General features: G+C 37.6%; 1 protein-coding gene across 2 annotated transcripts; it reads left to right on the forward strand.

Annotated features, from left to right (window-relative positions):
• On the forward strand, positions 1 to 25,658 carry LOC115919096 (heterogeneous nuclear ribonucleoprotein U-like protein 1). Of its 2 annotated transcripts, XM_030999630.1 has the most exons (15): positions 6 to 511; positions 1,550 to 1,810; positions 2,062 to 2,164; positions 3,901 to 3,968; positions 10,240 to 10,379; positions 11,313 to 11,412; positions 11,894 to 12,006; positions 12,408 to 12,560; positions 14,403 to 14,510; positions 19,543 to 19,665; positions 20,013 to 20,141; positions 22,032 to 22,200; positions 22,399 to 22,725; positions 23,296 to 23,612; positions 23,990 to 25,658. In XM_030999630.1, the coding sequence occupies exons 1-15, from the start codon at positions 190 to 192 to the stop codon at positions 24,389 to 24,391; spliced, it is 2,835 nt and encodes a 944-aa protein (XP_030855490.1). In that variant the 5' UTR covers positions 6 to 189; the 3' UTR covers positions 24,392 to 25,658. The 2 variants fall into 2 exon arrangements, with proteins under 2 accessions (XP_030855491.1, XP_030855490.1); XM_030999631.1 differs by lacking the exons at positions 19,543 to 19,665; positions 20,013 to 20,141; positions 22,032 to 22,200; ... (1 more) ...; positions 23,296 to 23,612; positions 23,990 to 25,658 and adding exons at positions 15,780 to 15,930; positions 16,390 to 16,460; positions 17,230 to 18,262 and having other exon boundaries at positions 1 to 511.
• The last annotated feature ends 1,120 nt before the right edge of the window (positions 25,659 to 26,778 follow it).

Raw genomic sequence — 26,778 nt, forward strand, 5'->3', positions numbered from 1 at the left:
TTTGTCATTACGTACTAGCATGCTTGCGTTCGCGGTATACTTGTACTGCGGCCCCTACACTGTCGATCCAATTTCTTGAACGATTTAAAGCACCATTTAATACTCTGTGGTCAAAATTCGGTGATTTTATATCTCACTGGTTAAGCCCGTACATATTGAGTTTAAACAGGCAAAATCAAAGGTGATAAAATGAGTGGGATTGAGCCATCAAAATTGAAGGTCGCCGAGCTTCGTGCGGAACTGCAGGCGCGTGGGCTTGATTCCAAGGGAGTGAAGGCTGTGCTTATTGAGCGATTGGAAAACGCTTTGCTCGATGATGCTGAGGAAGTTGGAAATGAAGATGAACCGACCGAGGCAGAAGGAGATGACAATTTTGATGACGATGTAGTAGAACTGGCACAAGAAGCGCTCCCAGAAGCAGAACAAGGATTTGGTGATGAATTTGGAATTGGATTTTCAGGGGATCAGGAAGGCACCGGCCAAGAAGCTGACGATGATCTCTTGCAAGAAGGTTCGACATCGATGGACTTTATTTTTAAAATGATTATTGATTGAGATGTGTGAAAAAATATTACATGTAATGTAACTAATCTATCAGTAAAAAAAAAAGGGGGGGGGCTGGTCCGGGAATAAGGACCGTTTGCGTAAACTCGAGTCGGACAGACGCGTCCTCGAAAAAATAAATTAAGGATCCGCATTTCTTCGGCGCTTTGTCAGTAGGGGCTGGGCACTGGTCCGAGAATGAGTATGGTCCTCGTAAACGAGGATGTCATAAACGCGGACAAAATTTGTCCTAAAAAATATGGATTGTCTGCGTTTTCGCGGAGGATTTTTCATCTGTGCTCTGCGGGTTTCGGGTTATTTTTGAGGATGAATTGGTCTGCAAGCAATCCCTATTCTCGGACCAGTGCCCCTACTGTCGGTAGGTGTAGGGTTTCCGATCTGCGTGCTGGCAATGCAAAAAAAAAAAGGGATTCCGCGTAATTTAATTTCCCCAGTTCACTGTCTTCTCGAGGATTTAACATTCATAACAATCGTCCGCAAAAATGCGGACGATCCTAATTTTAATCACACGTCCGTCTGGGTTTACATAGATGATCCTCATTAACAAGGACAATCCTTATTTTCTGGCAAGCGCCCCCATGATACATACGGTGCATGAATGTCACAGATGATTATGATAATAATTAGTATAGACTAGGCGTGATTTAAATTACTCAAACGGTTGGTTTCGGTTTAAATGCAAAGGCATGCAGTATAGGTAATGTCAAGTTATATCTTTTTTGGTATGTACCATTTCACATTGCGAAATTCACTGATGAAACGTACACTGCCAGTTCTGCTTCTAATTGAGCACTCATATCGTGAAGATACTGAACTTGTGATTATCTGAGGATTTTCCTTGTGTATCTTTCTGTTCAATTCTGTTCAATTTGAATTGCCAACGGAGAAGGAAAAAAATTGTCATGTCAATTGGATTTATGCATATGTAACTTGTTTCTCACTTTGTATGTTGGTTGGTTGGTCTCAATTTTTCCCCTTGTTACAGGTGAAGAGGGTGGAGATGACCAGCTCTTAGCAGACTTGGAGATTCCTCCCGCAATGGAGGAACCAGAAGCTGAAGCAGCACCTCAAGATGTTGATGAACCCCAAGAGGAAGAGTCTATGCAACAAGAGGTAGAAGCTGTGCCTCAAGTCACAGAAGATGCACCACAAGCAGTGGAGGAACAGGGGCAGGATGAACAGCAACCAGAAGGCATGGAGCAAGCAGTAGAGAAGGAAGGGGAAAATGGAGAGCAGACTGGGGATGGTAATGAAAACTATATGAATTATGAAACACATACCATGTGAATTGTCTTATTTTAGGAATGTACAATTTTTTTACGAAGTTATGTTCCATAACAAACAAACAAATATTTGTATTGATACAAGTCACATAAATCAACCTTGGGTGTTTTTTAATTTGTACAAGAATATCAACTGCTGCTAATTCTTAAAAAAGTTGTTTCTCTGTTTAAGTTGAATAATATTTACAACTCTATCATGTTTTATCATTTCCAGGAGACAAAAAAGAAGAAGACAAAGACAAGGAAAGGAAACGAGACCATGAAAACAGGAACCGTGATCGCCGATCTGGAGGCAGGGATCGATCTCCTAGAAGAAGGTGGGTGAGAGTAAAGGAGACTTGTTTGGATGTCCAGTGATGATACTTTCACTGCCAGTTCTGCTTCTGACAAACATGAAGATACTGAACTAGTGTTACTTTCTGAGGGCATAAATGATATACATGTAGTTGAGTTCATGCTCCAAACACTTGCATGTTTAGTTTACCATAGTTCTTCAGTGTTTTAATCAGTCAATTTTATTTTATAATGGGAAGTGGCTTTGAAAGCATTGGCTTTCCTATCTTATTTATTTTCATTACTTGTCCTTGTACTTCACTACCAGATTCGTGCATTTAATTGCAAATTAATAGAATTTAGTTGAATTTAGAATTCATCATAATTATCATATCTAGGCAATTCGTTTTAGAATAAGATTTTTTAAAAAGGCTTGAAACATTGTATATATAGACAAGCAATTTGAGAATAACACACTATATATTTTCTCTTACATTTGATTATTCAGTGATTACAGTATGCTTCTCGTGAGATTTTATATATTTATAAGAATTAGGCCTAGGGTGGTATTCTGAACATTGTTGTAAGTTTTGTGTTATCTTTTGTTGTATCTTCCAGAGATAACACAGCGCTAATATTGTTGTAAGTTGGTATTCTGAACATTGTTTTATCCCTGTGTTATCTCTTGAAGGACCGCCTCTATCTTATCTTTGACCATTGATGACACGCCCATTTTTATGGACCCTACCAATCAAAATCTATTTTATATAAGCATGATAAGTAGATCAACCAATAGGAATACTTTATGCCATATCTGAAGATGCGCCTAGCGCATACTAATCTTGGGCGTAATTAGTTATTTGAGCACTTATTACGCGCGTCATCATTATGCGCGTCATCATTATGCGCTGTTGAATGTGGATCATGAAGACAAATCACGCTTTCACTATATTGGTTAAGATGAGAGCATTAAAATAGTCCTATCCTAGCATGTAATATCTTAGAAAGTTCTCATCTGTGATGTTTCCGGTCAACACACAATCTTCTTCTAACTCGTCTATTGGCACGAAGTTGGTTCTGGGCAAAAAATATTGCCGCCATTATATCACCACGAAAGATACAACAACCCCCTACCTGTTGTAAATATTGTTGTAAATACCATGCAAGATAAGATAAGATAAAAGATACAACAACTTTCAGAATACCAATTATCTCGACATATTATCTCCCGTACGCATATGCAAATGAGAATTAAATGCCACTTTATTAATAATACGCACGATTACAAGCGCACCAAAGTATGAGCGCAGGCGCGGCCAATAAGATGAGAGAAATTAGATACAACAAAAGATAACACAAAAGTTACAACAATGTTCAGAATTCCAACTTTATCTTATCCTCAAAGATACAACAATATTAGAGATAACACAGGGTTCAGAATACCGCCCCTACTCTAAATAGTAGTTATAAATCTCCCCAAGATAAGACAGGAATGTCTATACCATTGAAGAGGAATGGTTTGAAGCATGGACTTTTAACTTGACATATTTTGTTTACTCTCAATTTCAATTGTTCTAACTGGATTAGGGATTCCCCAGATTCCAGGAATTTTGAAAGGTCCTGGTTTGCACCCTTTACAGGAAACTGGCTATGAGGAAGTGGACACATTCATTTCATGATTGGTTCACTCTAAATCAAATTTATTTAGTATTAGGCAATGCATTGAATGCAATGTACCAGTAAACCAGGCTAACAAAGATTTTCTCATTACTGTTTTCAGAACACCCCCTCCTGTGACCATGGAAGAAGATGATGATATTCCAGACACACAGTGTGTGCTCAGCAAATGTAAGTTACTTCATGATTTATTCTAGATTTGTATCAGTTTTAGTGTATCCATGTAGAATTAATTGTAATGAAGATGGGACAGGAATCTGCATGTTCGAAATAAAGCAAACATTAACTGATACTGAAGGCATAATGGTATTTAACCCCTTCTCTCAAATTTTGTAGGGTATTAGGAGAGAAGTAATTTATTATGTACCATTTCACATGCCTAAATCCACTAATGAAACATACACTGCCAGTTCTGCTTCTGATTAGGCCTGAGTCGAAACGGGTCCCTGCCCGGGCCCCGACCGTCGAGCTGAAACCAGGTTTTTGGTTTTCGGGTTTCGGGTTTTTCAAAATTAAATTTCACACTGATATTTTGAAATATAGAACTAAAAATATGGAATTCACAAACTTATATTTCAATATAATCAAATAAATATGCTTAAGAAATAAATGGATATAGTTTCAGTTGACGGTAGTTGTTTTTATAGCTCTAAAATTGAGGCTGCAAGAAAGGAATCACGCTTCGTGGTACCGATCGAGTGCGTTCAGAAACGGAAGTGGAAATAGATCTATGACCCACTGAAGACAGAGCAAGAAAATGCCACACACAAGACTAAAATGTTGATCAGACTATTGCAATTAAATCGTAATACTAAAGGCATTAATTTAATTGTCAAAATATATCCACAACATAATGGTTTATCCTTGATAGTTTGATGAAGGAAAATAAATTAGAGCTCTTGAAATAACATCGAAGTGCCTTTCGTTCGTTCTAAAAATGCGTGTATAACGGAAAGCAGAAGTTACGAGTCAAGCTTGATATGCACGTTTAAATCCCTACACCGTCATCCGACCTGATCGGAACAATAAGCATTAAACCAATTAAAAAACATCACGTAAGACTTTAAGGGACTCCAATTCAACAAAATTACCGTAAAATAATTATTTGCTTTGACAAATAATACTATAGATATTCATAATATCTTACAGAAATAATGATATTTCATGAACTACGTACTCGATATCGAGTTCAGCTAGCCATCATTTTGAAATGAGACGTAGTTGTCATGCATGCAGCGCAGAATGCGGCAGCTCGCAGCTAGAGGGGGAAAAAAAAATCACGTAATAGTCACGTGAATATCACGTGATCTCAGGCCCGCGCTTTTTCCTCTCTCTTCTGCATACTGCCCTCTACAGTCTACTGCATGACAACTACAGTCTACTGCATGACAAATTTTCAAGTCAAACCCGGGTTCGGCAAAACCCGTGATGACTCAGGCCTACTTCTGATTGAGCACTCATAATCGTGAAGATACTGAACTTGTGTGATTATCTGAGGATTGTCCTTGTGTAGCTTTCTGTTCCAAGCTCTCATACACTATTGCTGTGTGCTGCCTTCACCTACCAGCTACACATTTTTGTAGGGTTGTTTAAAATTACATTCAATGTTAGTCCATACTTAAGGTTAGGTTAATAATGACAAAATTTAGAAAATTTGTAATGAAATTACAAGCTTCTATGCTATGAAGTGATGCGAAGGGCATAATCATTAATGCTGTATTCAGGCCTTAAATTTCATCATTTTTAGGGCAAGGCCAGTTTGGCCTTGAGTACCTCATATTTTTAAGGGCACCAAGGCCAAATGATATTTTTACAAAAAGGGCATCGAGGCCAAAATATTTTACAAAAAGGGCATCGAGTATGAGGCCAAAAAAATTGATTCTATTTTTGTTAGATGTCATGTGTATTTTATGAAACTTGTGCGGGATCAATTTCCCATGACTTTTAGCACCAGCTTCTTCACAGAATGTATAGAGGTCTACGGTACATACAAACAAGGCGGCGGCCCGCAAGCCTTAGATTTAGCAGCCAGGAGCAAGGGGCAATTTTTTTTTTAAGTTGCCCTTTGCCACGGGAATTTACCAGAGCAAGGGGCAATTTTCCAAAAACAGATAGGCCCCTTATCTAATCATAAGTTCAAAGAGAGTCTAGATCTACACATTTTAATTTCATGATGTGAATAGATCGAACGATCAATTTAGACCTAATAACTTTTTTTTATCTGAACAATATGAACAGGAAAGATTGATTAAGAACATCAAACTTGCACATTAAACAGAATTTTAAAGTAACTAAAAATATTGATGAGCAAATGAATAAATAAATTGTCAATTTCACAAACATCGAAAGTCAGAAGGACTTGGCAAGTTTACCGGGCCGGGTATCCCAAATCAAAATCGCACCTCACACACAAACCTTCCGCCACTCTCTCGGTAGTAGGAGCAAATTTGAAGAAATTAGTATAGAAAGGTCTAGATAGGCCTAACTAATGAAATAAGATGTAAAAATGTCCTTATAGACATTCGACAGCTGAAAGTGACACGCTCAGCTCAGTTGCGTAACGTGCATTCACGAAACCAAAATCGTTCCTCGCACACACACTCTCGCCACTTTTGGTGGGAAGCTGTCGGGCTGGAAGTTTGACAGCGAAACCGATGCACCCTCGGAGATTCGCAGCGCGTAATTTTACCGGGACTCGAAACGTTCGTCTTGGGAAGCTGGCGGGGTAGCTTTTTGAAGCGAGGTCGGCTGGTGGCAAAATGAGAGTAACTACGATCGAGAACATCGTAGGTGTTCTTAACTTATTAATAAGATAATTCTAAATTCTATTTGAGATAAAATAATAAACTAGACCTACAAACAAACCTCGACAGATCTCTAATGACTATTTGAATGCTTGTTTATTTCTCCATTTGTCGATTTGTTTTCTTGATCCTGGCCTTCGATTTGTACGTACGTACGTCAACCAAAAAATTACTTTTTTTTTTACGAGGGCTCTTTTCAGATTTTCCCTTAAAAAAATAGCCCCCCTTAATTATTTTGCGGTGGCTATTTTGGAGCTCAGGGGGGCTTTTTTTTTTTAAAGGTTGTATTTTTTTTAAACGCGGTTTTACCTAATTAAATTCCAAGCAAAGGCAAATATAGATACAATTGTAGCGTACATATGTCAGGTAGAGTATTGCAGACATTCAGATACCCATGATTTATTCACTTTGTGTTAAACGTGTGGCTTTATGATTTACATATACATGTAACTAAAACTTGTCAAAAGGAGTGCTTTGTTTAACTGTTCGTTTTTCATATCCTAAGAAACTATTATCACTGACACGCGGGCTAGGAATTAATTTTTTTATGAGGGCTACTTTTCCCCATTGCCTAAAAAAAACCAAGGGGCTACTTCCTTAAAGCCATATTGTAAGCTGTAACAATAAGTTGTGTTTTTCCTTAGCCATCATACTACTAGCAACCAAATTGGTAGGTAATATGTTATTTAGTCTTTTTTTCTGTCCCAAATTTAATTGTTATCATGGACAATGCAATCCCATTAAAAAAAAATGTAGACCAACTCCCTTTAAAATTGTGTTATTTAGACCATTTATAACCATTAAATGTGAGTAAATATTTTTACTGTTGTCCCACATACCGATGTAGGGTCTATTTGTTATGCCGAAACATGCAAAATCATGGCCTTATTTTTTTTTTATAGACTCTAATTCTAAAGGCCAAGCCAAAGCTAGTTTCATTTCGTAGACAGAAATTGATGTCATCATCACTCATGACAATTGACCTGGCATCGATCGTATATAAATAATTTAATTTAATTAAACAGTTGTAAGAAAGATTCTGAGGAGTAGGAACATCCTTTATATACTTATTTACGGTTTTTTTTATAACAAAATTCAATTTCTGTGTACGAAACTTGCTTTATACCGATTTTACAGGAAAAAATCCGGCATTGATTTTGCACGTTTCGTTATTACAAATATATCAGTATGTGGGACAACAGTAAAAATATACTCGCATTTAATGGTTTTAACTTATAAATAACACAATTTTAGACGGAATAACATTTTTTTTAATGGGATTGCATTGTCCATGATAAAAATTAGGGCCAGAAAAAAGACTAAATAAACATATTACGTACCAATTTGGTCGCTAGCAGTTGAGCTCTCGTCACTCGCAAATACTTATTTGCTTCATACAAGGAGCGTGCGGGCGCGCGCTGGAGCTGAGCTAGTACGTTTCTGTGTATTGTGAACGTGTGCGAACTGCGTATGCATTCATGCTGTGCACGAAACTACATCGGGGCCGGTGGCCTGTCCGGCCGCCGGGAGCTTAGGCGCAGGCTAGGCAGGCGGATACCGCTGTAGATCTAGGTACGACCGCCGATCCGCTGCAACTCACAAAACTTTTAAAATGTTGATGGAAGTTTCTAGTTTTGGAGTTGGTAGTTGGAACGGAGATTTCACTCAGACACATCAATAAATTGGTTTATTAATTCATAGGGAATATCAATTTATGGCGGGGGCGATTTTTCAAGATATATTGATTTTTTTTCGCCCTCGTCTTGATTTTTACCGTGGCGATTTCAGAGGTTTAGGGGGCGAATCGCCCGTCGCCACCGTGTATTTTTTTCGTTGACGTACGTGCGTGCGTCAACAGCATGCACCATATGCATATCATGCGATCGCATGAACGTACGTGCGCTAGCGCATTGCCTATATAATAACAAAGGGCGCATTTTCACGGCACTTGCGCCTTATTAAAGCACTAAATACGAAGCTAGAAGAGAGCTCGTGGGCGGCAAACTGTTCGTGATTGGTGTATTTTTACTGTTCTAATAATTTATGGGCGCATTTTCACGGAAAACACTTGCGCCTTGCCGTCTAGTTTTAGATGATTATGGGCGCAATTGGTGGTTTTATGTGCGCAAATTTAAAAAAAAAAGGGCACGTCCAGTTGGAAAAAAAGGCACGTCGGCCAGTTGGAAAAAAAGGGCACGGCCTTTTTGGCCGTGAATTTATCTTTTTTTGGGAGGGCACCGCGGCCAGTCATAGGGGCATCGACGGCCTGGCCGTCGATGGCCGTCGATTAATTTAAGGCCTGTGTATTTTCTAATACATGATTCATAATATTGAAGATTTGCGGGTTTTTCCCATTAATAGAGGTGTCAACTTCTCCTGACAATTAGCTTCACATGTTGTGAATCTTTAGACCTGATACATGTACAAAGTGCAATACTTTATTATAGCCGTATTTTCGGATTTGTTAAATAATTTGAAGGTATGCAGGTTTTCCATTAATAGAGGTGTCAACTTAGCAATTAGCTTCACATGTTGTGACTCTTTAGAACCACTACAAGGTGCAATACTTTATTATAGCTGTATTTTTCTGATCCAGAATATTGAAGAAATGCGGGTTTTGCCATTAATTAATAGAGGTGTCAACTCTTTAACAATTAGCTTTACATGTTTTGCACAACATTGTCGGGAAGGGTATTGATTATATTTTGCTATTTACTGCCAAATTGCCTGTACATTTTAGCTACTCTAAATTTCTTGAAAATGCTGAAATGTTGACCATCATGTGCAGGCGCACCGTGGCCTTCGGAGCGGACGCGACGATGCGTTGCAGGCCAATCCATTGTTGTCTTCTCAGAACGCTCCGGTGCGCCTTCTCCTGTGTAGATGTGTATAAGAAATGTATTAATGTTTTAATGCTACGTTTATCTACCTTGTTTCTTATTTTGCCTTTTAAAGATCTCTCCCCTTTCTCTCTCTCCCTCTCCATGTCTCTCCTTTTCTCTCCTCCCTCTCTCTCTTCTATCCCCTTCTCTCTCTCCCCCTCTTTTCTCTCTCTTCTCTCGCCCTCTCTTTCTATACCTCACTCTCTCCCTGTCTCTCTTCTCTCTCTTTCTACCTTCCTCTCTCTCCCTCTCTCTTCCTCTCTCTTCCTTCTCTCTCGCTCACTTCCCCTCCGTATCTCCCCTCCCCCTCTCTTTCCCCCTACCTTCTCTCTTTTTCTTCCTACCCTTCCCTTTCTTGTCCCTCTCTCTTTCTCTCTCTCTCTCTCTCTCTCTCATTTGTCATTTATCTTCTTTTCGATTTCCTTGTCATATCTCGCCTTGGTCTAGCCACATCTAGCCAGCCGTTGTATATTGTATTGCAATCACATTTTTATGTGTGTGAAATAATATGTTCTTCTTAAGTGTATATTTGTTGGTTCAATTTTGTTTATATTATTCAATTTCATTGTAAATCAACCATTATGAGTTCCTGAACTTTACGTGTTGATGTTTTTAAACCGAATAAATAAATAAATAAATAAAAATTAGAATTAGATATTACTGGTTAAATTCATTGAGATGAAGGTGCAAGTTATGGACTATGACATGTAGTTCTTTGCTTTCAACGCTTTTGATTTACCCTCGTTTTGTTTGTAGACCTCTCCGACTTGAATCTGAAAATTGGTAAGGATGGCTACAATATCTGTCCCCTCAGCATGGAAGGATTCGCATACATGTGGGGAGGAGTCAAGGCTACCCATGGAGTGAACAAAGGAAAGGTCGCATTCGAATGCAAGGTTTGTTTTCCCAAATACTGGTTATGGTAATATATAATAAATAGAACAGTCGAATATGTCTAAGTTGTTTTTCTACAAACAAACATGCACATTTATTGTTGAAGATTCATTCTGGGGTTTGCCCTTTTAGTTGTAGTTGGAAGAGTTATAATTTAAGTAATCATGACTTATATACATTTAATGAATCCACTGATGATATCTACACTGCCAGTTCTGCTTCTGAATGAGCACTTATAATCGTGAAGAGACTGAACTTGTGTTGTTATCTGAGGATGACCTGTCTTTCCTCATACCAATGAGCTTTTGCATCTCTGATATTCTATTAACCCTTACTGTACTGGGGGGGGGCCTGGGAGGCCCCCCCTCGACATTTTCGAAGTTTGCGCCGCAACCGCTTGGAATTTTGAATTGTCGTTTCATGACTTTTTTCCCTCAAGTCTCACGCACATTTTGATACCATTTTCGTCGAAATCGGATATACCTGTAAGGCGTTACATAACAATTAGTATGCGCATGTCATCAAAAAAAAAAAAAAGTTGCATCAAAATTTGCATAAATTATCATTATTAATTACATTAAATTAACTTTTTTGAGTTAAAAAAGAAGTTTCATATGAATAATGAGTTTCAACATTCAAAAAGTGGAGTTTGAAACGTTTTCTGTAAAATGCATAAAATTAGCATTTTTGCATAATTAATTAGGCTAACGACAAAAATCTGCATATTCAGAAAAAACTAATTATACCATCTTGTTCCCTACGTAAATATCTACAAACGTGCAAATTTTCGTGTTCATCGGACAATCGACTGCCGAGATCATAGGGGGGGCCTCCGAGGCCCCCCCCCCCCCAGTCAGTGGGTGCTCAAAATAGCCCAGTACAGTAAGGGTTAAGAACAATGAAGATAAAATATTCTTTTTCTTTTTCTCTCATAGCTGGAGTCCCAAGCTGATGTACGTCACCTTCCCCCTGAAGAGAACAACAGACATGTTGTCCGTGTAGGATGGTCCATTGATGCTTCTTCTCTTCAGTTAGGTCAGTTTATTGCCATGTTAATAACTCTTTTCAAGTTTAATGGTGGGTTATTCTACAAGACCAAGTATTCACTCCTTTAATCCATCCGTGACTTGGAGGCTGAAAGATGTATTACTCAATATATTGAACTTGAAAAGAGCATTATTTCCTGCGTAGAGTTCATATGTTTGGATTTGTGTAATTCTATGATGAACCGTACACTGCCAGTTCTGCTTCTGATTGAGCACTCACAATCTTGATGATACTGAACTTGTGTCGCTATCTGAGAATTAGGTAACTATCCATAATAAAACAATTCAAAGAAACCATCAATCTAGTCATAAGAGTCATCTGAAATGTCCAGTGGAAAGAAAGAAAACTTTTAAACAGATTGGTACTGTTCAGGGAGAAATGAAGAAAGCATTTATTTCTGAACTCAATTTGAAGTAAGCAAACTTCGAAGAGCTTGAACATGAATTTTTTTTCTTCAATGTTTCTACAGGAGAGGAAGACTTTTCCTTTGGGTATGGTGGAACAGGAAAGGCATCAGTCAAATGCAAGTTTGTGGACTTTGGAGAGAAGTTTGGCGTGGGTGATGTCATCGGGGCATACGTGGTAAGTCCTCAGTTGCTATTGACTTAAAATTTGTTGAGGATATTTTAATATGTTTGAAGAGTTTAAAGAATTATGTTATATCTTGCCAAGTATAACTTAAGAATTTTAGCGGTTTTATCTGAGAATAAGGTAATAATGATCTGTCCTGGTAAGTGGGATTACTTAAATATTGTATGAATTATATGAACAATTTTTGTTGTTGTTTAGTTTTCCCTGTAATGCATATGAGGAGCGAAATGCCAGTATAGGTAGTGTCAAACTAACATACTCTGACAATGTTCTAACCATGATATGATAATTTCTTACAGGATCTAAATTACTGGGAATAAAATTCAATTATTTTTACCAATCAATGTCAACATAATGACAATTTTGAACAATTAATTTGCTTTTGATTGCAGGACTTTGAAGGAGAGAAGCCTACCATCTCGTACACCAAGAATGGAACTGACCTTGGTGTTGCTTTCACCATTGAGGAAGATCTGAATGGTCAAGCCCTGTTCCCTCATTTCATGGTCAAGAACATCTCAGTTGAGGTCAACTTTGGCCAGAAGGTAGGAAACAGCAGCAAACTTGAGCAAAGCTTATTAATTTTGTGCAATCAGTTCCTTTTTTCAACTTTAATTGAGAGGACTTAATTCTGTGATGATACCTACACTGCCAGTTCTGCTTCTGATTGAGCATGAAGAGACTGAACTTGTGTTGCTATCTGAGAAGCGAGTAAAAAGAGAACAGAAAGAGAAATTAAATCTGTTTTATCTCTGCTCTACTTCTGGTGTCATGTACCCTTCAGGATACTTCTGATTCAATACTGTATGTGCCATTTTAGATTACTTTCTCTGTAATTGTTGTAGTACAGGGGACCCTAAACAGTCTGTTATTTGCAAGCCTTTTATTAACCGGGCGCCGGGCGATTTTTACCCTACGGTCCCTGACTTTTGGCGCCCGGTAAGACGGGGAAAATGAGTACCGGGCGCCGGTTCATTTTTATTTCTGGCGCCCGGTCTGGGAGAATTAACATTTTCTGTTTCATAAACTTCCACATGTCTAGCACTAAATGTTCACAAATGTGACAAAAACTTACTTGATACGAGTTAAACATGGACTGAATGAACCCTAACAAATCATTACATAATGAGAATCCTAATTAAAATCGCCCAGAAACAATTGCAGCACTAATACGAGCGGCCGCTATCTCCTACTCCTAGCGGAGTACGGAGCACACAATACAGGGGATGTACGCCACTCAAAGCGAAGACGAGCGCATTTCCCAAGCCATGCATACACACACAAATGACATCAGTGCTGTACTGCACTACACACACAGTGTCAGTACAAGAAAGTCTCGATGTAACTTCCAAAAATCCATCCCAAAAGCCAAATTTTGCCGTCAAAAATGCGGAATCGGAGTCATATTTCCAAAGCTCACGGGGGTTTAGCCCAGGTTTAAGAAACAGTTTCATCAAAATAGCGCTAAAAATCAAGAAATCAGCGATTTTGTTGCCAGTTTTTTTGCCTATCGCATGCCCTTCGGATGTAATGGTATCTTCAAAAAGCCAAATGAAAAACAGAACACCGGACCTGCTGATGCATTGACTTTATGTACAAAGTTGATTGCAACTCCAGACTTGCCTTGATTCAGCGGCCCTCGTACTCATTGACTAAAATTCTGTGATGTTTTAAATAATGGATTTTTTTCGATCAAATAGGTAAATATATTTAACAAATTTTTTTTTTTTTTTTTAATTATTATTATTTTTATTTTATTTATTTTTAATATTTTTTTAAGTGACAGGTCTAAATAACAAACCCGTTAAACAGGCAAAATCTTTTTTTTCACCTTAAATATGCTTTTTCAAGCTGAATACCGGTAATATGTTTTTTGAAAGTGACAGGTTGGCAGCTCTGCATTGTCATTATCTAGATGGTTTTTCTTAAGTATTTTTTTTATAAAAATAATTTAATTCCCCCTTTCCTAACATTTTTCAATTTTTGACATTTAACGGCATGAAAATAGTATTAAACATGAACTACAACAACTACAGATTTATCCAAGGTATGAGTGATTTAATATAAGAGTGCTCAAAATGTAAACTGTAGAAATTAAACTACCGTATGTATAAATAAAAGGTAACGTTTAACAAATAATTTAAAAGAATACATATTTTCATCAATTTTGGAAACGGCTCCTGGTCCTGGAAAACGGCTCCCGGTTCTCTAAAAAAATTAAGGACCGGGAGCCGCTTTTTCAGATATTTGGCTCCCGGTCTGCTTTGACTTAATAAAAGGCTTGGTTATTTGTAAGTTTTATTTGCTAGTCAAGAATCATTGCAGATGAAAAAATGCTTGTATTTGATTCTAATTGCTTTATTTACAACTTACATTTCGTTACACAGGAGGAGCCATATTTTCCTTTAAAGGAAGGATTCTCTTTCCTAGGTCAGCTACCCGCCGAGGACACAGAACGTGGACCTAAACCTCCTGCAACCAAGAAGGATTGCGAGGTAAGTCTTCACCATATGGGGTTTTATGATCTCTCCGGAGGCCAGCTCCTTCCATTCATGTATTCTCACCTGGCGTTCTGATTATTTTATAATTTTAATATTTACTGTATGAAAAAAATGCATATGCCCCCTGAAAAATTTGGTTGTCATTTTTAGAGTGTAAAGATCTTAAATTTTGGGGCTTCCCATTTAGAGTTGTGAAGCCTCATTGAATATAGAATTACAATTATTTCTATGATAGGGTGGGTGGGGTGGGGTGGGTAAAGAGTGACTTTGTTGATGGATTGCAAATTTTGGGTCAGTAAATCAAGAGTAATGTCCATTGATGTTACACAGACAGGTCTATGAATAAGCACTCATAAACATGAAGAAATGTAATGATTGTTTTCATCTAGGTTTAGGGACACAAAAATCCAGTAGAAAATAGTGGTTACCATTACCTTTGATTTGTTATCAATTTATCCAAAATGTGAATAAATGTGTGAAAAGAAGATTGGTTATACAAAATTATTATATAGATATTACCATCATATAAAAAATGTGAAGCTCTTCGAGTATCAACATGGTCTAACCTGGTACTGATTTTAACAATAGAACTTGTTGATATAACATGCAAGGCATTCCAAGAACCACATGTCATATTTTGTTTTGTTTTTTTATTTGTTTTGTGTGTGTGTGTGTGTCTTGTATATTGTGTTTCTGTTAACTTATGTTTGACCTTTACATGTGTAACTGTTTTGTTTCTTTGAATGTGGGTTTATATGTTTGTATCAGTCTGATCAATAAAATGAAAATAAACTTTTAAAAAAGTCAACACCAGTCTATGTAGAGTTTCTAGAGTAATTGAGTTTATAATGTAATTTTAAGATATTGTTACCATCTGCCATTTGCAATAAATATTAAACCACATCAGAAGTCATCTGTATTTGGTTGTGAAGACTTTTCATTTCATGGTAATGCTGCAATGTAGCTGTTCAAGAGTGCTGGTTTTGAACTAAGAGGAAAGTTGCTCATCTCTTCATGTGACATTGATGGCTGTGTGGGTACTCTAATATAAGCCACTGATTAGTCGCCAGTGGCACAACTAACCCATGATTGCACAGAATATCACACTTCTGATGAGACCGGATTCATGACCATCACTCCCATCATGAGCACCCAACATAACACCATCATTCGTGTCGGCAGCAACTTACCCATGGAATGAACACCCATCAACCCATCTTTTAGCTTGCTGCTGGTCAGCCAATATCCTTTCCCATTTCCCAGAATGTTGCAGTGCTGGTAGGCTTTGCTGATGAGTGGAGCCCTTGTATCATACCAGTTAGTCATATTCTGGAAGGAGCAAGTGTCCAGCATACGTTTGTTACCGTCTTGTGGAAGGGATCTCTTCTTCGCGGAAAAGTGCTGTCTGTTCTGCGTAAGTGCTTGAAACTCTGAAAGAGCAACAGCTTCTACATGGAATAATATGGGCATATTGGACATATATCACCACAATCTCAAGCTATTGGGATAAACTTGATCAAAATGAAATGTGGGAGGGGGGTGCTATTTCGTTTTCATTGGAATGTCAGAATAGAATGTCGGAGGTCACATACTTAGGCACTCTTCTATTTCTACGAGGAGTTTAGGTGGATATTTTAAAAGTGTAATGAATAAATAAGGGATGCCAGTTTTCCGGCTATGTTCATGACGTCTTTCCATTCAGGCTTTATATTGTACAGCACATATGAGACTCCAACATGTCTAAGTCTCTTTATCAGCTCATTATGTGAAACCAGCTGGATATCACTAATTGTCTTGTATAAGATCATGAGTAGAAGAACAAAGCTTCGTGGTCTTATTTTAGATGAGATGCATTATCATTTCTAATATGCAGGCAATGCAGAGGATGTTAAGATGCTGGTCCAGTATCTTCCATGTCCAGTCTCTCTTGAATGCAAGAACAAGGTGTGTGTTTGGAGCTATGATGCATCCAGGAATTATACAGAGATCATTTATTGCTTATCTGTTACACACATCACAAAATTGAATAATATTCAGTCATACCCTATTTACATAGTTTTCTCTTTTTATAGGGAAATAAGTTGATTTTTTTTCCCTTTTGTAAAGCGAAGTTTTTTCATAGGTTTCCAGTATTATTTATTCCTTAAAAGGTAATACTGAAGCAACAAGGACAATATATAGTAAACTAGTACTGATAAATGAAAGTGTAATAGTATTTAACCTGTCTCTCAAAGTAATGTATTATGTACCATTTCACATTGCTAAATCCACTGATGAAACGTACACTGCCAGTTCTGCGTCTAATTGAGCGAAGATACTGAACTTGTGTGATTATCTGAGGTTTGTCCTTGTTCTCTACAAGCTCTGATACATGATAGATGTTGCTTTGTCCTTTTTTTTATGCCTTCATCTCTGAAGGTGGTGCTGGGGAAATTATGTTTTTGGATTGTCCGTCAGTCGAAACCATTGAGCAAATGTTAACCAAACTTGGATCAAGTGTGCATGAGTATGCAAGGATAAACTCATTAAATTTTGGGTGGAAAAGGTCAAAGATAAGGGTCATAAAGTGTTCTAAACTGCCACGAAATATCTGGTTACTGTGATAACTTGAAAGCATTAAAGCAGTTCAAACCTAGCGTGGATGAAGTATGAATGAGCATACAAGAATAAATTGAATGAATTAATACTATCTTATCTTGTCCTATTTTCATAGATGACTGAAGACATGTTCCTGAGTAGTGATGATATTGTTAGTAAGACTTTAAAGAAATTGCTTGAAGCTCGTTTAAACAATCTCTACCAGACTTCATCTTGCTCAGTGAAGCACACACTAAAACAAAATGCTCCCTACCAGGCATTTGACACTCTTAACCCAAGGTTAAGCCTCCCAGGATATTACCAGCTTCAAGAGACAAATGCAGCAAATTGTCACGAACCAAAGGAGGGTTGTGGGATTTTGGAATCACTTATAGCAAATATAAAAATGTTAAACAGTAGACTTTCGGTAGCTTTAGAGCATAGTAATGAGATACAGGACGTGTGCCATGATCTCACCAGGATGGATAAGAAGTTGCAAGTACCCAAGAAGAAGATGAATAGGCTGTCCCCAGGATCAGCAGCAGGTATTCCAAGAAGAAAATCTGGTAAAAGCATGAATCGCTCACCAAGACCATCCTTTGTGTCTCTTGACCAAAGCCCTGATGCCCCTCCTCAACCTAATGCCACTACTAAGCCTAAGGCAGCACAAAGGAAGGTTCATTCTTCCAAGGTTCATTCCAAGTCGGATGAAGTTAAAGGAGGAGCGAGGGGGAAACCGTCCAAGGTCACGTTGCGCAGATCAGAGGTGGAGAAGATCTACAAGTCTAGTACTAACTACCAAGTGTGTGCACTTCGTTTGGCAAGAAAGATGTTCCCAGGCAAGAAAGCAGGTTCTCAGCAATCTGTTCCGACCGAGTGTCCCAGGATGTTAGAGGTTCGGCATCACATCTTTGAACTATACAATGTTCCTGCTGCAGAACAGGATACTGTATGGCAGGAGTGTAGACAACTTCTCAACCAGTCTTTCTCATTTGAGGATCTGCAGCTAGACTGTCTTTTTCCGAAATGCCCCAAGCTTGTTACTTCTCGTGGCAGAATTAATTAAACTTTAATAAAAGCAAGAAGCTTTCTTTCAGGAAACCAAAGTTATGTTTTGTGTGAAAGACAGAGATCTAAGCATTTGGTTTTGAAAACTGTATCCTGGTCAATGTGTGAATATATGTGTGTTTGTGAAAAGTTATTCACGTATATTCAGTTTGTTTAATGTGTGCTTGTTTGTTAAATCTTCCGTCTACAAAGAGAAACAGTTTGAAAATAGTACTTGTAATGATGTGTAGGAAGAGGTTGGCTGTGATGTATCGTTTGTAGTTTCCTTTTGTGTCTTCAATATTATATTGAAAACAGAAACATGATTCAAAATATCATGTCAATGGAATAACTAAGAAGGTCGATAGGTTTGGTATCAGTAATATTTAAATATACATGTATTGTGCCGTAAAATGATGGTAACTTTTTCTTTTGAAGCAATATCAGAAATTTTAAGGTATTAATGGAAATGCAATGAACATTTTTAAACCACTCTGGTAACGGAATGGTTTATTATAAACTTCGCTCAAGATATTTGAGAGTAATTTGTATTTGATGTTTTTTTTTGTTTTTGTGTGTGTGTAGTAGTTTGTTTCGTTTTTTGTTCTGTGATCCATACAATTTACATTTGTTTCCAAGCATCCCCCCCCCCCCCCCCCCCCCCGATTACTGGAATAATATTCTTAAAGATTCCTGAGTACCTGTTCATAAAAAGACCAATAAAGTTAGCCCCTTCCTTTATGGTTTCCTTTGGACATAAACAGTGCCCACTGTGACTTTGTATTACATGTACATTGTAGTTGGTTCATACTGTTTGTATGTTTGAGTGACTATACGTTGTTTGTTCATGATGATTAGCAAGATGGATTATGCCATGGCTGTATATTTGGGTTATTATTCAGTTATGTTTGTGTTTATTATAGTACCCCATCTTTGACAGGGTATATCATTGATTTGCCATTATCATTGTATATTGAAATGTATTATTACTATTGTTAATCATAATTTTGTGCTGCATGTCCACAAAGATTGTTAGCATACCACTTGTGCAAAGAAATAAAATCAAGTTTAAAGAAATAAAATCAAGTTTAAAGAAATTAATTCTTGTGTAAGCTGTATTCTGAATTGATCATTCAAACACTAATAATTCCATACAATTCAGAATTTTTTAAAACTTTATTCATTAGAAATAAAACATTGGTATTGGAACTATCAACAGAATCAAATAACAAATCTACAACTTTTTGGTGACACTTTCCTAAACATGGAACACACATACCTACCAAAATACTGCTATTCATCTCACATTTATTGATTTATATGACCAAGTTCATCAACAATTTCATACCATGCTTGTTGTTTCTATCATGTTTCTAATTGTGTCCCATTCTTTTTTGTGTAGCTGCTGATGATGGTGGGTCTGCCTGGCTCTGGCAAGACAACATGGACCATCAAGGCTTGCAAGGAGATGACCGACAAGAAGTACTACATCCTTGGTACCAACCTCATCATGGATAAGATGAAGGTAGGTCAAAATGTCAAGCCGAATACAACCATTGTATCACCAGATCCACTATTAATATCTGTATGGGTGAAAAGGCCTGTGGAATGCTGGATCATTCTACATGTAGAAAGAAAAATTTATGATTATAGTTCAGATTGAAATATGGGAGGCCTATATGAATATTTGTGTTTCATAGGAATTTTTGTATACGCAATGAAATGGTTTTCTGCTGTTTAAAATAGTTGCAGTTTATGTTACCTAGGAAATACATGTTTGTAAGCTCTAATCGAAATATTTATTTAGGATTTTACCGTTAAATATTAATGGAATTGCTCATTAGTTATTAACATTAACCTAACTGTTTACAGGTGATGGGGCTCCGCCGTTCGCGCAACTATGCCGGCCGTTTTGACAAGTTGATGGACTTGGCTACCAAGTGCTTGAATCGATTCTTTGAAGTTGCAGCCCGGAAGCGCCGTAATTACATTCTTGACCAGGTATGTCGTCAAACTGGAGGTAGAGTCAGTTTCATGCTGAACTCCTTCTTTGCCTTGTTGCACAATGCTGAAAGATTACCCCAAAATGATTGAAATTCTCAGTGCATTACGAATCAATAAAACATACCTCTTGTAACATAAGTGAGCGTGCCATTGGTTTTACTTAAACAGTAACATTTTGGAGTTTAGATTGAGTAGATATTTGTAGTGAAAAGTACTTCATGCATTATTGGGCATTCTTTGTTATTTCAATTTTTGAAGAATAGCCTTATTTGGTATAATTTTTCTCTCTTGTAGAACTTTCCTATGTAATTGCAGTTGAATGATATAAATGATTATCGTATCAGGTGATCAAATGCATTTTTTTACAACAAAGATATGCTTATTTTAGTGACTCTTGAAATGATGACATCACAATGCTTCAGCAAAATGTCATGTATAATGAAGAGCAATACTACAAGGTGCAAAAGCAGAGCCATTTCTGGTAGTTAATGATAATTGATTTGTGGCTTGGAAGAAGAAAGGTGAACTAAAACAGTAAGGAAGTTCTCTGATGCTACGATTCTTCATGACAAAAAGTAAACTTGCATTCAAGACAATGATTGTTGCAGGATTAGATGGCAAGTGATACTCAATGCGATACGCAAGGAAATTTTGGTCTTTTCTGAATTCTAGAAAAGTAAATTAATTTCAACATACCCTACAGGATATGAGCAAATGATAGTCAGTGTCAAATTTAAAGAGGATGATTATAACCAAAGTGATTAGTATGGATGATTAGAGGAAAGTTGGTGAAGATTCTTTTATAATTGAGATTATATCAATGGAGCTAATGACTGCTACATGTAGGTAAAGAGATGGACCAACTTGGCTTGGAATTAGTAATAATTTCAATGGGGTTATGGTGATTTGCCTCCTCCAAACTAATACAAAATTAGTAAAAGCCACCATACCAGAGAAAGGAGTTTTGTAAAGAGTCCATGTGAAAAATTAATTACTTTCATTAGGTATTAATGAATAAATATGATGGCTAAAAGAAAATAAGTAAAGTAAATTTTTCGCAAGCATGTGAAATCGTGCATACTTGTCTATTTTTTTCATCTATCAGCTATGGATACAGCAAATGAAGAGATTTAAAAATTAGACTTGGGTATTAAGAATCTGTAGCAAAGGGTTCCTTGTCCTTGTTGGATTTGAACTGGTAGTTTTGGAGAAAACATATTCATGACTTATCTGAGATACACCTGTCATGAATGACAAAGTAGTGTGGAACTGAGATTTGGATTACAATGGTATTCAGACGTACAAATTCAATTTGACAGTCAAATAATAGAACTGCAAAGAAGTGAATATTTCGTCATATCAAAGGCATTATCTTTGTTGTTGGCTCAGCCATGGGTTTTTTTCGCATGCATAATGGAGAACTGTTTTTGTTTTTCATTTGATTAAATGATTTATTTGAAGTACTTGATGTTCATCGTGATATGTTTTGATGTTTGAATTATAATATGCCTAAGAATGTAACAGCTCTCTTAAAATGATGTGTGTGAATTACTCTGATTGTAGTTTAACTAAGCCATAGTATATTTTGTAATTATGTTAAGTATCACCAATGGCATCTCAGGTTAAGAGGTAGATTTGAAGATTTAATGCACTTTCTTTTGTATATGTTGGCTTTGAAATTTCAGTCTTGTGCACAAGGCAGCACTACTAACCACTTCTTTCTTCCAGATGGGTTTGTATATGGCATCAAACTATTGTTATGACCATTTGAGTAACATGTATGGACTTATCATTACAGAGAATTGAATGAAGATGCGGCTTTGATAGCCCATGAATGGAATCAGAAATAATCACTATTATTCTCTCCTACTCCAATGCTGCTGTCAGACAAATGTGTATCCCTCCGCAAGAAGAAGAAAAATGCGCCCTTTTGAGGGTTTCAGCACCAAAGCAATCGTATTAGTTCCCTCTGAGGAAGAGTTTAAGAAGCGGATCGAAAAACGCACTAAAGAAGAAGGCAAGGACGTCCCGGACCATGCTGTGAATGAGATGAAAGGTAGGGATCAGCCAGTAATGGCTCAAACAAATGTAATCACCCATCGTCTTACTCTCTCCTAGAATTAGCCTGTAAAGTGTTAATGTAGGAAACTGTACAGTAAGTGTAAATTAGTAATCTCACAGCTTCATGTTGTACTATTTCTGTGCACTAATTTTCTTTATCCTTTCGTACTAACCCACACTCTAATTTATCTAGCCAACTTTGAGCTCCCTGAGAAGGGTGTGCTCTTTGATGAGGTGGAGTACATTGAGCTGAATGAGGAAGAGTGCAAGCCCCTGGTAGAGCGCTACCGTAAAGAAGGCAAAGAGGCTGGAGGACTCAAACCTCGCTTTGACCGTCGTCCTGGTGGAAGAGACTTCCGAGGAGGCTATGACCGTGGTGGATACGGCCGTTATGACGATCGACGAGGAGGCTATGGTGGGGGCGGTGGCTATCGCTCTGGCTCTGATTATGGTGACCGTCGTGGAGGCTATGGTGGTGGAGGAGGAGGAGGTGGATACAGAGGAGGCTACCGTGAAGGAGGTATACCATCTATCATACTTGTGATTCAATGACTTATCTACAGATTGTCCAGTGCATCTATATTTTCTGATTTTTAATTCAACATTGATTTATGGAGCCGGGGGGGGGGGGTTATTAAATTTCCTATTCATGCAGGTGAGCCCTAGTGCTAAAATGTACAATTTAATGATAGTGCCTTGTGAAACTAATGCCTAAGTATAGAGAGTGTTCAAATTTTAGATGTGTATCCAAGTTGTTTTGTTCTGCAGATGCAGTCTGTTTTAAATGGTAGAACTATAAAGGTATTAATTGACAATGCCAGTTGTCTGTAAACAGATTCCAATCTCTGTGATTGTCATCAGGGTTAATAGCTGAACACTCAAATTCTCCCAATATTGTGCCTTTGTTGGAAGTTCAAATTGATACATTCCCTTAGTATATGTTTAGTATTGTGTTTATATGTTCTTATGCTTGAAGTGATAATAAATATCCTATCACAAGACATCATTGTAACCGTTGTGGAGGTGGATATAGTGTTAGCAAGAAAGTATCTCTATCTAATCTGCTCATTTTACTTATCTCTTTCTTCAGGTTGGAACCGTGGAGGAGGCGGAGGTGGTGGATATGGTGGTGGACGTGGCGGCGGTGGAGGATACAACAGTGGTGGATACGGAGGCAGTGGTGGCTACGGTGGTGGACGCGGCGGTGGCGGAGGAGGAGGATACAACAGTGGTGGATACAACAGTGGTGGCGGTAACCGTGGAAGCTCAAGCTATGGAAGTGGTGGTAGCAGCAACTACAAGGGCAACTCAAGCTCTGGTAGCTATGGAAGCCAGAGTAGTGGTGGAAGCTATGGCAATCGTCAGAACCAAAGCTCCCAAAGCTCCTACAACAAATACGGAAACCAGGTAATTTTATGTGATTATGGCATTGAGAGGAAAAACTTTAATACTTGTAGAATATGAGCTGCTCATGGTTGTATGACTAGACCCTGTACCTATAGATTCCACTGACCAACATGCAGTACCTCTTATTGGTGTTTACCGAAATGAAGATGACTGGAAATTGATTGTCAAAAGAAAAGAACCTCGTTACAGATTTTTATACCGACTCCTTTTTTATATTGATCCTAAATTGTAAATTATAGTAATGTATTGTGACAAGTACATGTAGTTCAGCGTATTGTACTCATATATGTATGTTTTCATGGCTATGTTCATGAATAAGTTGTATTTTGAATTTAAAATATTTTAATCATATCTTATTTGGTATTTCTTCCTCACAGTCCAACTACCAACAGAATAAGCAGTCAAGTTACAACCAGCAGCAGTCCTCCTACGGCAGTGGCAGTGGCAGTTCAGCAAGCAACTATAGCTCAAACCAAGGCTATGGTTCCTCATCAAACTACAGCAACACTTCAGCCGGGTATGGTGGTAGCAGTAGCAGCAACACCACGGCCGCTGCCGCCGCTCCCGCCAGCACCGGCTACAACCAGGGCAGCCAAAGCTCTTACAACCAGTCATACCAACAACAGACCCCACAACAAAACCAATCAACCCAGCAACAGTACGCCAACTACCAACAGCAGTATCAGCAATACTACCAACAAAACCCTCAGTATGCCCAGCAGTATGCTCAGTACTACGGCAACTATGGCAACTATGGAGGTTCTGGGTCCACTCAGTAAAAGAGGTAGTCAAAGAACAAGGTTGGGATGATTATCCATCAGACATGGGTAGTCCGTCCAAATCTTTGCTCTTTGATTTGTTCAGGTTTCTCTGTGAGTAGGTTGACCTCAATAAGTCTTGTTGATTTTTTAGAACTTGCATGATATTTTCTGACTCTTTCAAATGTATATTTAGCAAGATATGGATATCTGTGTATTGTACCCCACTAGAATTAAAAAATCTGGATGACAAACACAATAACCTATAGAATGAAAAATGGTGTAAATATACAGTTTGAAAGGAAATCGCAAAAAGAAAGAAGGATAAGTGAATACAGTGGGTAACAGATTCTAAAAATGTCAAATATAAGACAGTGTGTAAATAGTAATAAAATGAGGGAGATTATCAATGTTTGTATTTTTAAAATGTCGTTTTATGGATTGAAACGTTAGATTTTGTATTAGTTTATTTTTCGATTTTTGTTGGATTTGATTTACACACAAAATGAAACTTTTGGTATGTCAGTGAGGTTTTCTGTCCATTGTGATATTTGTTTACTAGTAATCATGAAAATAATTTTGCATTCTTAATTAGTCTCCATGTGTCCGTTTTACAGTTGAAAAACATTCCGACATCAGGATTTGTTATGAATCTAGTCTTTGCTTCTGGATACACCACTACACATTTTCTTTTAGTATTTGATAAATTGTGTGTCATTTCAGTAGATTTACAGCAGCTTTTACTAAAAGTGATCCGGAGGTAAAAAGTCAAACGGTGAATATCATTGTGCTGTATATGATGTGTTGTGTTTTATGTGTACGTTATTGAACCAGTAAGTCATCATACCTGTAAGAAGTTAAAGCAGAAAATTGAAGTTCATGTTTTTAGATACTCCCTCTAGTGAAAATATAATCAATATATATCGCACATATAAAAGAAGGGATTCTAAGATTACAAAAAACCTATAAGAGGACTTCATTGAACGTAAAGAAATCAACCATACACATCAATAATAGAGACATCAAACCTACATGTAAATACATACTTTCATGTTAATGCAATTACTGCTATTTGAATCTTATTCTTGCCTTCACTTTGAGAAGAGCATTGGTTCTATGATGATTACTGAAATGTGTTTCTTAATTTTGTACATACATTTATTATGCAAATTTGATGGTAAGGAATGTTTTGTTAGATGTAGTCTTGTTGATTATCTCAATCCATCTACCATGCTATCTCAGGAGACAGAAGACTCTTTCCTGACTTAATAAATTTCTGAACTGTGAATTTGCTGTTGTTTTGTACATTTTAATTAATTTACTGTGAAGAAATGTTTAATATGATATGAAAGAGATCAAAGGTAGTTTCATTGATATGAAGTAGAAAATGTGCTAGATAAACATACAGAATTTGACATACAGGTACTTCCCAACAATTATGAGCCTCAAAACTCTATGTGTGGCTCAGTGTACCCGTTCACATTTTTGTTAAATTAACTACAATTCAGGTACATTTGCTTGTGGTAATCAATGATGCTACCTTTGAAATGTGATATATGCTGCTGTAGCAAGATCAATAGAAGGAAAGGGATGGGAGGGGTAAGATCAAATATTAGCTTCCATACTGTAAAACCTCAAAATGGAACTGCTGTAATTGTTAATGATGGCCGTTTTGCAGCAGGCAGCTTTCAGTAGTATCACAAAAACCACCTCGGTGTTGGGATAAGTTTTTTTTGTGGCAGCTATTGGATGCTCGCAACTTTCACATGGTTATGTGCATGTCATTGTTACTGGAATTTCAGTACTTGAGAAATGGATATTTGATGGAATTGGTGAAGGAGTGACCAGGAAGAGGGGGATATCAATGCATGTAGAGGGACAAAGAGAGAGAGTGAGGGAAGAGATGAGAGGAGAGAAAGAGGAAGATATTTTGAGCGAAATAAAGGAGAGAATCGGATAAAGACAATAGTAAAGATAAAAAGAGAATGGAGGGAATCTAGTGTATCTTTTTGTTTTAGACTGGTGACGTTCCCTTTTTTTCATCTTCAGTCAAGTCAGCTTGTCATTTTTCTCCATAGCGCCAATGTCTCGTCTTTCTCATTCAATTGTTTGTCATTCTCTCTCTTTTCCTCTCTCCATCTCTCTTACCTTCACTCCTACCTCCTCCTGTCTCTTCATTCTTTTCTATTATTCGTAACCCTCTCCCCCCCCCCCCCCCCTTCTCTCGTCCTCTCATAAAGGCATCATTTAACAATGTTAAATCTGAGATGCATGGCCCTACGTGTTACAGAGATGCCAACTAGTACGGATTTCCCGTAATTTCTACGGGAAATCGGCCGATTACGGGCGGTACGATTTTCATACCATAAATTCCGGATTTTGCCAATTTTGCCGATTTTCAAAATTAG

Source organism: Strongylocentrotus purpuratus, unplaced genomic scaffold (assembly GCF_000002235.5).
Source record: "Strongylocentrotus purpuratus isolate Spur 01 unplaced genomic scaffold, Spur_5.0 spur5_scaffold_5, whole genome shotgun sequence".
NCBI lineage: Eukaryota > Metazoa > Echinodermata > Echinoidea > Camarodonta > Strongylocentrotidae > Strongylocentrotus > Strongylocentrotus purpuratus.

Coding starts and splice junctions, on each gene's coding strand:
- LOC115919096 (XM_030999630.1), top strand. CDS start 190: ATGAGTGGGATTGAGCCATCAAAATTGAAGGTCGCCGAGCTTCGTGCG. Junction 2,165..3,900: donor GATCGATCTCCTAGAAGAAG/GTGGGTGAGAGT, acceptor TACTGTTTTCAG/AACACCCCCTCCTGTGACCA. Junction 19,666..20,012: donor TCATCATGGATAAGATGAAG/GTAGGTCAAAAT, acceptor AACTGTTTACAG/GTGATGGGGCTCCGCCGTTC.